This window comes from Bos indicus x Bos taurus, chromosome 2 (genome assembly GCF_003369695.1).
Source record: "Bos indicus x Bos taurus breed Angus x Brahman F1 hybrid chromosome 2, Bos_hybrid_MaternalHap_v2.0, whole genome shotgun sequence".
In the NCBI taxonomy this organism is placed as follows: domain Eukaryota; kingdom Metazoa; phylum Chordata; class Mammalia; order Artiodactyla; family Bovidae; genus Bos; species Bos indicus x Bos taurus.
Genome location: NC_040077.1, coordinates 56,577,780 through 56,590,066, shown reverse-complemented (window position 1 = coordinate 56,590,066; position 12,287 = coordinate 56,577,780). Strand labels below are relative to the sequence as shown.

The 12,287-nt window shown below is 38.8% G+C and overlaps 1 protein-coding gene across 3 annotated transcripts in view; it reads right to left on the bottom strand.

The window, feature by feature from the left end:
* Positions 1 to 12,287, bottom strand: part of LRP1B (LDL receptor related protein 1B) — a 2,173,551-nt gene that overhangs the window by 82,531 nt on the left and 2,078,733 nt on the right. For all 3 annotated transcript variants that reach the window (XM_027561670.1, XM_027561656.1, XM_027561663.1), the window contains one exon: positions 5,256 to 5,417. In XM_027561670.1, coding sequence (XP_027417471.1) covers positions 5,256 to 5,417 — 162 coding nt within the window. The remainder of the gene's footprint in view (positions 1 to 5,255; positions 5,418 to 12,287) is intronic.

Below are 12,287 nucleotides of genomic sequence, written 5' to 3'. Positions count from 1 at the left end.
CATTTATACAGGACCACAAATGAACCCAAATGACCAAAGCAATCCTGATTGGGGAAGGCATGGAGCGACAAGGCTGGAGATGTAACCTTTACAGTCTTCAGACTATATTTCAAACTACAGTAATCAAAACAGTGCAGTATTGGCACAATGGCACAAAAATCAATGGAAAAGAAAGGAGGGCCCAGAAATAAATCCAAGCATTTACAGTTAATTTACCATAAATGAGGCGAGAACATACATGGAAAAAAGATAGTCTCTTCAATAAGTGGTGGTGAAAATGCTGGATTGCTACATGAAAAACAATGAAATTAGAACACTGCCACATACCATATGTAAAAATAAACTCAAAATGGTTTAAAGATCTAAATATAAAGCCTGAAACCATAGGACTACTCTTTGACCTAAATTGTAGGAATGTTTTTTGATCTGTCCTAAGGCAAAAAAAAAAAAAAAACAATAAAACAAAATAAACAAATGGGACCTAATTAAACTTAAAAGCTTCTGCAAAACAGAGGAAACCACTGACAAAATGAAAAGACAACCTACTGAAGGGAGAAAATATTTGCAAATGATATGATCAGTTAGTTTATGTTGAACATATATAAATGCTCATACAACTCAATGTTAAAAAACCAAATAACCGGATTGAAAAATGAGCTGAAAATCTGAAAAGAAATTTTTCCAAAAAGACACACAGAAGGCTAACACAAAAAGATGCTGATCACCACTAAGTACTAGAGACATGTATATCAAGACAATGAGTTATTACCTCACACCTGTCAGAATAACTATCACCAAAAAGTCTACAAATAGCAAAAGTTGGCAAGGACATGGATAAAAAGGAGCCTTCCTACACTGTTGGTGAGAATGTAAATAGGTGCAGCCACAATGGAAAACAGTGTGAAGTTTCCTCCAAAAAATAAAATTAGCACTGCCATATGATCCAGCAATTCTAGACTGGGTATATATCTAGAAAAAAAAGATACAAGTGTTAATTTAAAAATATATACGCACCCCAATGTCCACAGCAGCACTATTTATAACAGACAAGATATGGAAGCAACCCAAGTGTCCATCAATAGAAGAATAAAGAAAAGGTATATATACAGTGGAATGCTAGATAAGAAAAACAATGATATTCTGCCATTTGCAGCAATATGGATGAACCTAGAGAATATTACTTTTAGTGATGTAAGACAGAGAAGGACAAATACTGTCTGATATCACTTGTACGTGGAATCTAAAGAATAAAACAAATAAATGCGTATAACAAACAGACTCATGGATATAGAAAACACACTGGCAGTTACCAGTGAGGACAGGAAAGGGGGAAGGGGCATGATAGGGGTCTGAGATTAAGAGATATAAGCTACTATGTATAAAATACACAAGCCACAAGGATACCTTATACAGCACAGGTAGTTATACCATTATTTTATAATAAATTTTAATGGCATATATTCTAAAAATTACTGAATCATTATGCTGTACATGTGAAATTAATATAATATTATAGAACAACTATATTTGAATTAGAAAAACAAACAATGAGCAGAGAAATAAAGTTGTATCTAGAAAGGGATGTGAGCACAAAGGAGTTTTTAAAGAAAGGATTAGGCAGTGAAAAAATATTGATAAAGCAAAAGAAAGAGGGACAGTTGTACAAGATGTGTCTATGAGTACTGGTTCAAAATTGGGTAAGGAGTACGCCAAGGCTGTACATAGTCATCATGCTTATTTAACTTGTATGCAGAGTACATCATGAGAAATGCTGGACTGGGTGAATCACAAGCTGGAATCAAGATTGCTTGGGGAAATATCAACAATCTCAGATATGCAGATCAGATCAGATCAGATCAGTTGCTCAGTCATGTCCAACTCTTCGCGACCCCATGAATCACAGTATACCAGGCCTCCCTGTCCATCACCAACTCCCGGACTTCACTCAGATTCACTTCCATCGAGTCGGTGATGCCATCCAGCCATCTCATCTGCTGTCATCCCCTACTCCTCTTACCCCCAATCCCTCCCAGCATCAGAGTCTTTTCCAATGAGTCAACTCTTCGCATGAGGTGGCCAAAGTATTGGAGTTTCAGCTTTAGCACCATTCCTTCCAAAGAAATCCCAGGGCTGATCTCCTTCAGAATGGACTGGTTGGATCTCCTTGCAGTTCAAGGGACTCTCAAGAGTCTTCTTCAACACCACAGTTCAAAAGCATCAATTCTTCAGCGCTCAGCCTTCTTCACAGTCCAACTCTCACATCCATACATGACCACAGGAAAAACCATAGCCTTGACTAGACGAACCTTTGTTGGCAAAGTAATGTCTCTGCTTTTGAATATGCTATCTAGATTGGTCATAACTTTCCTTCCAAGGAGTAAGCGTCTTTTAATTTCATGGCTGCAGTCACCATCTGTAATGATTTTGGAGCCCAGAAAAATAAAGTCTGACACTATTTCCACTGTTTCCCCATCTATTTCCCATGAAGTGGTGGGACCAGATGCCATGATCTTCGTTTTCTGAATGTTGAGGTTTAAGCCAACTTTTTCACTCTCCACTTTCACTTTCATCAAGAGGCTTTTGAGTTCCTCTTCACTTTCTGCCATAAGGGTGGTGTCATCTGCATATCTGAGGTTATTGATATTTCTCCCAGCAATCTTGATTCCAGCTTGTGTTTCTTCCAGCCTAGCGTTTCTCATGATGTACTCTGCATATAAGTTAAATAAGCAAGGTGACAATATACAGCCTTGACGAACTCCTTTTCCTATTTGGAACCAGTCTGTTGTTCCATGTCCAGTTCTAACTGTTGCTTCCTGACCTGCATACAAATTTCTCAAGAGGCAGATCAAGTGGTCTGGTATTCCCATCTTTTTCAGAATTTTCCACAGTTTATTGTGATCCACACAGTCAAAGGCTTTGGCATAGTCAATAAAGCAGAAATAGATGCTTTTCTGGCACTGTCTTGCTTTTTCCATGATCCAGCGGATGTTGGCAATTTGATCTCTGGTTCCTCTGCCTTTTCTAAAACCAGCATGAACATCAGGAAGTTCACGGTTCACATATTGCTGAAGCCTGGCTTGGAGAATTTTGAGCATTACTTTACTAGCGTGTGAGATGAGTGCAATTGTGCGGTAGTTTGAGCATTCTTTGGCATTGTCTTTCTTTGGGATTGGAATGAAAACTGACCTTTTCCAGTCCTGTGGCCACCGCTGAGTTTTCCAAATTTGCTGGCATATTGAGTGCAGCACTTTCACAGCATCATCTTTCAGGATTTGGAATAGCTCAACTGGAATTCCATCACCTCCACTAGCTTTGTTCGTAGTGATGCTTTCTAAGGCCCACTTGACTTCACATTCCAGGATGTCTGGCTCTATGTCAGTGATCACACCACTGTGATAATCTGGGTCGTGAAGATCTTTTTTGTACAGTTCTTCTGTGTATTCTTGCCATCTCTTCTTAGTATCTTCTGCTTCTGTTAGGTCCATACCATTTCTGTCCTTTATCGAGCCTATCTTCGCATGAAATGTTCCTTTGGTATCTCTGATTTTCCTGAAGAGATCCCTAGTCTTTCCCATTCTGTTGTCATGACACCACTCTAATGGCAGAAAGTGAAAGGGTGGTGGCTCTTGATGAGGGTGAAAGAGGAGAGTCAAAAAGCTGGCTTAAAACACAACATTCCAAAAACTAAGATGATAGCATCTGGTCCTATCACTTCATGGCAGATATGTGGGGAAAAAGTTGAAATAGTAACAGAATTTATTTTCTTGGGCTCCAAAATTACTGCAGACAGACAGTGACTGCAGCCATGAAATTAAAAGACGCTTGCTCCTTGGGGAAAAAAGCTATGACAAACCTAGATAGCATACTAAAATGCAGAGACATCACTTCACTGACAGAGGTCTGTTTAGTCAAAGCTATGTTTTTTACCAGTAGTCATGTATGGATATGAGAATTGAACCATACAGAAGGCTGAGTGCCAAAGAACCGATGCCTTCAAATTGTGGTGCTGGAGAAGACTCTTGAGAATCCTTTGGGCAACAAGGAGATCGGTTTGATCAATTTTAAAGGAAATTAACCCTGAATATTCATTAGAAGGACTGATGTTGAGCTGAAACTCCAATACTTTGACCACCTGATGTGAAGAGTCAACTCATTGGAAAACACCCTGATGCTGGGAAAGATTGAGAGCTGGAGGAGAAGGGGGTGACAGGATGAGATGTTTGGATGGCATAATTGACTCAATGGAGATGAGTGAGCAAACTGTGGGAGACAGTGAAGGACAGGGAAGCCTGGTGTGCTACAGTCCATGGGGTCACAAAGAGTTGGTCATGACTTAGTCACTAAACAACAATGAACAGTTAAGAGGTATCTAAGGTAGGAATGGACAGGATAGCATTGGACACAGTAGGGGCCCCTAGTCATAAGAAAGAAAACAGAAGGTGTAGCATAGGACAAAGTAGTTTGAGGGATATGATGGTGGGAGCTTGGGGCCATTTTGTGTGTGTCTCTATATGTGCGTACAGTCACTCAGTTGTGTAAGACTCTTTGTGACGCCGTGGACTGTAGCCCATCAGGTTCCTCTGTCCATGGAATTTTCCAGGCAAGAATACTGGAGCAGTTTGCCATTTCCTACTCCAGGAGATCTTCCCAACTCAGAGATGGAACCCACACTCTTGAGTCTCCTGCATTGGCAGAAGGATTGTTTACAACTGCACCACCTAAGCAATGAAATAGGAAGGAAGCTCCTAGGCTGGGAATAAAGTTAGGGCACAGGTATTGGGGGTTTGAGAGGAAAAGAGAAGATGCGACATAAACATCTAGAAGGGTGAATGGATTCATGAAATACAGGAGAAACCATAGTAAGTGCCCATATGATATTAGCTACAAAAATTCCAGTTAGAGCAGTCTATTTTTTTTTTTTTTTTTCCAGTTGCATTCAGCATAGGGAGCCAGTTCAGGACAGATAAGAATTGGATTTAGCAATGATTATGGTTTACTAGGAAAGCAAAAGAGTGGGGAGGATGGAGCAAATAATTATAATGATGGACCGTGGAATCTAAGCTAAAAAAAGAAGAAATGGAATGTTTAAAATAAGAGATGGGTGAGGAATAATGAACAGAATGACTGTATTTGGGGTGACGGGGGTCGGGGGGACCTGAAAATTAGGGGGTGGCTGAAATCGAGGTGATGAGATGACTTAATGAACACCTTACAGCATGTTGTCATACTGCCTCACGGGTGTTGTTTTTACTTACAGTACTGACATCTGTCTCCCGTGTGTTCAGGCTGGCAGTGGCAATAAGGCTGATTCCCAGCAGTAACACTGCAGGTCCCTCCGTTTTGACAAAAGTCCTCACAGACTGTCTTACCACAGTTTGGTCCAGTGAACCCCAGTGCACAGCTGCACGTGGGTCTCCCTATTGAAAAAAATAATAATGATGAAAAAAAAATGAGTTGACAGAATTGTTTACTGACATGGAATCCTTGCTAGGTAAGAATCAGTAAGTCAGTATTCTGGGCAAAATTTGTCTACTACTTATTCTGTGACTTTATACAGTAAAATGACCTCTTTGGGCCCTAGCTTTCCCATGTTCCAGCGAATTCAAGTTCATATCAGGTAAAATGATCAGAGCTCATTTTATGAATAATTCTATATGCATATGTGTATTTTATGCTTTGAAGTGCTTATCTTATTCTTTTGTACTTCTCATGTCCATTTTACTTTTTAAAAATAATTTAAAGTTTTCATTTTGTATTGGGGTATAGCCAAACAATGTTGTGGTATAGTTTCAGATGAAGAGTGAAGGAACTCAGCCATATATATACATGCATCCATTCTCCCCCAAACTCCTCTCCTATCCAGGTGGGCACACAACATTGAGCAGAGTTATTCCATACCACAGGTCCTTGTTGTTATACCATAGGTGCTTGTTCATACATTTCAAATATAGCAGTGTGTAATGACCTTCCCAAAGTCCCTAACTATCCCTTTCCCCCAGCAACCATAAGTTCATTTTCTAAGTCTGTGAGTCTCTGTTTTATAAGTAAGTTCATTTGTATAATGTCATTTTGCTTTTTAAATTATTTTTGTCCTACTTATGTGGTAATGCAGATTCTTTTGGTCATTAAAATATGAAATAGAGACAATCATATTTCCCAGTGTTCAATCATAATGTACTAATCATTGCTATATCTACATAAAATATGAGCTTAAGTTTATTATAAAGAAATATTTTAATAAATTTAAAGTGGCCATATCATCTATAATAAGATTTATAAACATTAGTTATTTTATTTGATATAATAAATACATATATTGGCTCAGACGGTAAAGCATCTGCCTGCAATGCAGGATACCTGGGTTCGATCCCTGGGTTGGGAAGATCCCTTGGAGAAGGAAATGGCAACCCACTCCAGTACTCTTTGCCTGGAAAATCCCATGGACGAAGGAACCTGGTAGTCCATGGGGTCGCAAAGAGTCAGACGTGACTGAGCGACTTCACTTTCACTTTTCACCTTTAGTTTATAAGCACTTACTGAACCCTATTTTATTTCATTTTATATCTTTATTCATAGTTAAAGACTATCATTTGCAGTCCACTAAGATGAGTTAAGAAGTCTAATGTTAACAGCACACACTAGCAAATCTGACAGACCTTCTTTGGATATCTTACTTTATTTGTTCTATGGGAACTTACATCATAATGAAAGGTAAATAGTCCTTTCAAGTGTTTAGAGCATAACACAATTAACTGATACAGCAAAGAAAATCTCTCTAAATGCCTGGACTGTCAAGAACTGAGTAGAAAATGAAGTCCAGGGCTAGCTCTATAGGAGAGGTGAAGGAAAACAAAGCGAAATGAAAGGCTGCTATTTGTAATGGGGGCAGAACAAAGTTTAGAGGCTGTAAAAATATTAACACACAACATAAAAGGGAACAAAAAGGAAATTCAATTATAGATCTCAAATAACTATGATTCAGAAAATGTCATTCCATTGTCTAGTATCAGAGAATATCCAACCATCTCCTCTTTCGCCATTATAGACAAGCAACATAATGAAAATGGTCAGTAAAATGCATGAAGACGAGGGCTAAGTGTGAAAACTGATAACAGTTTTTTTTTTTTTTGCTGTTGCCATAGATTCTATATTGAAGGACAATTCTACATATATATATATATATTTGAAAACCATTATTCTTAAAATGAATAAAATAAAATGAATGAAAGTCCACATTTGGACTTTGAATTGAAGGTCCACAATTTATTTATTTTACTTTTGAAAGACTCTACATATTTATAAATGCTAGAAGGTATTGCTTCTCAATGAAGAAAGTTATATACATTTTTACAGTGGATACCATTGCTTTAAAACTTATTTACATGTTTTTAGTTTGGTGGCAGATAAATGCCTATTAAAAGGTTGAGAATCAAGGTAAATGATATACATAATAAAGCTGAGCAACCTCATATTTATTTATTGCCAGAAAACAGTTTAAAAAATTTTAGCCAAATATTTTCTTGTAAAAATAGTGAATTTTCCAGCTGTTGCTTACATACAGACAAGCTATCTTCATTGGAACAATGGTGGGTAAAAAGTAAGAGACACAAACGAGAATAAATAGTGGTAGAAGATGAAGAGGGCAGAGGATTGTTAGAACACCATCACTAAGGAAAATGAAAGACTTGAATAAAAGAGGTAATAACTCTACATCAACAGGGACCAATGGATGACTTACAGAGAAGCAGAACATATACTCAGGAACACAAATAATCATGAGTTAAATGTGAAACCAACAGTACAGAAAGCATGTGAAAAGTCAAAGTCAAAGTGTTAGTTGCTCAGTCGTGTCTGACTCTTCGCAACCCCAAGGACCATAGCCCACCAGACCCCTCCATTCCTGGGATTTCCCAGGCATGAATACTGGAGTGGGTTGGCATTCCCTTCTCCAAAGGATCTTCCCAACCCAGGGATCAAACATGGGTGTCCTGCATTGCATGCAGATTATTTACTGCCTGAGCCACCAGGGAAGCACAGAAAGTACAGGAGAAATCAAAATGCATTAGAGCAATCAGAAAAAGTCCCATATGAAAATAGGACTTAGACATTGTAGATTTATGTTTTTCTAACTTACTTTCTAGTTTTTTTTTTTTTTAACTGGGAGTGAAAAAAATATTGTAAAATGATAGAAGTTTGAAAGAAATAAACCCAATCTGCTAAGGCACTTGAAAATTCCTCTGTTCCAGTTACTCAGAGAAATGACACCATGCTTTCATCTCATCTACAGCTGTTTTGAAACAAGGGCAGAGTGACCAGGTTGTCCCCCACCTAGCATATGCTTCACATCATTTAAAATCTATCTGACTTATTTTCAAAAAGCTCCTCTTCCTCTTCCTTTGAAGAGAAGATTTATTTTTGACAAGTATAAATCTTCATATTCAGGAGAATATTCTCTAACTTGAAACAGTGTGGTGATATAGCAGATCTTTTGTTTGCTGTTGGGAAATGAACCATCTGTTGCAGAATTTTATAATGGGCTCCATCTAATATTTCCAAGAACTTCTCTGGGTACACCCTAACTAACTAGTTGCACTGGGTTCATTTTATAAAGTTTTTTTAGGTAGCTTAATTAGATTCTGACATTTGAAAAGGAAACAGTCCTGTTACAATGACTAAGGTATCAATAGAGATTTATAGCAGTGATACATGGGGAGTTGGGGAGTTGACAGCCTGCTTTAAAACTTATTTTCAATCAGAAAGAGCAACAACTGACCTGAGGAAGAAGTGGGAGGAAGAGCTTCCTGGCTCTAATCAGGCTAGTTTCTACAGCATTCTTAGCTCAGACTTTAATTGTGTATGCTGTCAGACTGCCTGGATTCATAGACTATCTGTGCCAGTCACTGGTGTGGAACCATGGGCAAATACCAGCTCTGTTTATTTCCTCATGTGTAATGGGGCTAATTATAGTACCTGCTTCATGAGGTTGTTGTGCAGAATCAGAGAGAAAAAGTGAGAAATACCCCTGTGCCAGGTACATAAGGCACTCAGTTGCATTTTAGCTCTGAATATTGTTATTCCTTCTGACATTCACTGCTTACAGGTATGACTTACTCAGTGGCCCCATCTACAAAGACACTGTACACATTTTAGCAAAATCATTCTGAAATTTTCCTTAGATTACACACTGTGTCTCCATTATTCATTTCAGATACAATTAAATGTGAATATCTTTGTATGGCAGTGATGGGGTAAAACAGGAATTCCACACCAACTTTATCTCACACTCTACATTTTTCAAACATTGATGAATGAGTCCTCTCTTTTTTCCGTCCAAACGTGTTTAATCCTACGCATTAAAAGAAAGAACACACACACACAGCACAAACAAAAGCAAACTTAATACTTGTATAACCTCAAATATTGGTACACTCTCGAGCTTTTTTCAAAAGAACCTACACTTACTGCTTCCAACTCTACCAATATATGACAAATAAAATATTCAATCATAAAGTCACTCCAATCCTTCACTTGGTTTGTAGTTTTACTTTTTAATACACTTAACCTGTTGCATCTCTTTGTTCTCGCTGAAGAGAGGCCAGATCTCTCAATATCTAAGTGTCCCTTATACAATCATTTCTGATTCCTTCTTGGTAAGAAAGGGTTAGGAATGAGGAAGTTAATGTTGGTGTTGTCTTTATTGTATATTGATGTACCCTTGCAAAGCTACCCTTTAATCTCTTGATCGCTAAATCCACTGATTTCTTCTCAATCATCCTCCTCCTCAAATTTTCTCCATAATTTTACATTTATTAATACCTACACTTGAAAATTTTCTCTCTACTTGGCTTCTAAGACACTAGCATTGTTGATTTCTCTCTATATATTTTTCTGACTGCTCTGTAATAATTGCATTTATGTTCTTTTCCTGTCTAACAAAAAATATTTGTCCAAGCCTCTTTCTGGTGATATTACTCAGTTTCACAGCTGGGATAATCATCTTTCTATCTGAATGTCTTGGTATTGATTTTCTAACTTTGGGTTCATTCTCCTTAAATTTCCAAGACCTCCATTTTCACTCTGTTTTATGTCCCTGCAAGGATATGCCTAGCTGTTCAATAGGTTAATCTATTCTTCCCATGACTCGGTAAGAGAGAAAATTCTTCTTATAACATTGTCCTCAGTGGCACACTCATGATTTCACTAGACTAGAGGCTTTACCAGTGCCACATTCAGGTCCATACTATATGTTAACAAAGTGTCTTTCTAGATGCACACATACAATACATAGAGGTTAATGGAGTTGCACTGGTCTTCCCTGGTAGCTCAGTAGTAAAGAATCTGCCTGCCAGTGCAGGAGATGCAGGTTTGATCTCTGGATCAGGAAGGTCCCCTGGAGAAGGAAACACCAACCCACTCCAGTATTCTTGCATGGGAAACCCCATGGAGAGAGGAGCCTGGCAGACTACAGTCCATGGGGTTGCAAAAGTCAGACATGACTTGGTGACTAAACAACAACAATAACAATGTAGTTATGCTGCTCTGTTTATAAATAAATGAAAGCTTATACATTTCTAGAGGATTTCTTTCTGATGTGGACCATTTTTAGTCTTTATTGAGTTTGTTGCAGTATTACTTCTGTTTTATGTTTCAGTTTTTTGGCCATGAGGTGTGTGGGATTCTAGCCTCTTGACCAGGGATCAAACCAGCACCCCTGCATTGGAAGGTGAAGTCTTAATTATCGACCACCAGGGAAGCCCCTCGTTGTTTATACCTTAAAACTGCTGCACCAACTTTTCATACAACATAAATTAATAAAAAAATAGAAATCGAACTAGGTACTGGTAATAACTTATGTCAAATATGGTAAATACAGAACTACAACCACTATCAGTTCAGTTCAGTCCAGTTCAGTTCAGTCACTCAGTCATGTCCCACTCTTTGCAACCGCACTAATCGCAGCACGCCAGGCCTCCCTGTCCATCACCAACTCCCGGACCTCACTTAGACTCATGTCCATAGAGTCAGTGATGCCATCCAGCCATCTCATCCTCTGTCGTCTCCTTCTCCTGCCCCCAATCCCTCCCAGCATCAGAGTCTTTTCCAATGAGTCAACTCTTCACATGAGGTGGCCAAAGTACTGGAGTTTCAGCTTTAGCATCATTCCTTCCAAAGAAATCCCAGGGCTGATCTCCTTCAGAATGGACTGGTTGGATCTCCTTGCAGTCCAAGGGACTCTCCAGTGTCTTCTCCAACACCACAGTTCAAAAGCATCAGTTCTTCGGCGCTCAGCCTTCTTCATAGTCCAACTCTCACTTCCATACATGACCACAGGAAAAACCATAGCCTTGACTAGACAAACCTTTGTTGGCAAAGTAATGTCTCTGCTTTTCAATATGCTATCTAGGTTGGTCATAACTTTCCTTCCAAGGAGTAAGCGTCTTTTAATTTCATGGCTGCAGTCATCATCTGTAATGATTTTGGAGCCCAGAAAAATAAAGTCTGACATTGTTTCCCCATCTATTTGCCATGAAGTGATGGGACTAGATGCCATGATCTTCGGTTTTTGAATGTTGAGCTTTAAGCCAACTTTTTCACTCTCCTCTTTCACTTTCATCAAGAGGCATTTTAGTTCCCCTTCACTTTCTGCCATAAGGGTGGTGTCATCTGCATATCTGAGGTTATTGATATTTCTCCTGGCAATCTTGATTCCAGCTTGTGCTTCTTCTAGCCCAGCGTTTCTCATGATATACTCTGCATAGAAGTTAAATAAGCAAGGTGACAATATACAGCCTTGACGAACTTCTTTTCCTTTTTGGAACCAGTCTGTTGTTCCACATCCAGTTCTAACTGTTGCTTCCTGACCTGCCTATAGATTTCTCAAGAGGCAGATCAGGTGGTCTGGTATTCCCATCTCTTTCAGAATTTTCCACAGTTTATTGTGATCCACACAGTTAAAGGTGTTTGTATAGTCAGTGAAGCAGAAATAGATGTTTTTCTGGCACTCTCTTGCTTTTTCCATGATCCAGCAGATTTTGGCAATTTGATCTCTGGTTCCTCTGCCTTTTCTAAAACCAGCTTGAACAACTGGAAGTTCATGGTTCACGTATCGCTGAGGCCTGGCTTGGAGAATTTTGAGCGTTACTTTACTAGTGTGTGAGATGAGTGCAATTGTGTGGCACTTTGAGCATTCTTTGGCATTGTCTTTCTTTGGGATTGGAATGAAAACTGACCTTTTCCAGTCCTGTGGCAACTGCTGAGTTTTCTATATTTGCTGGCATTTTGAGCGC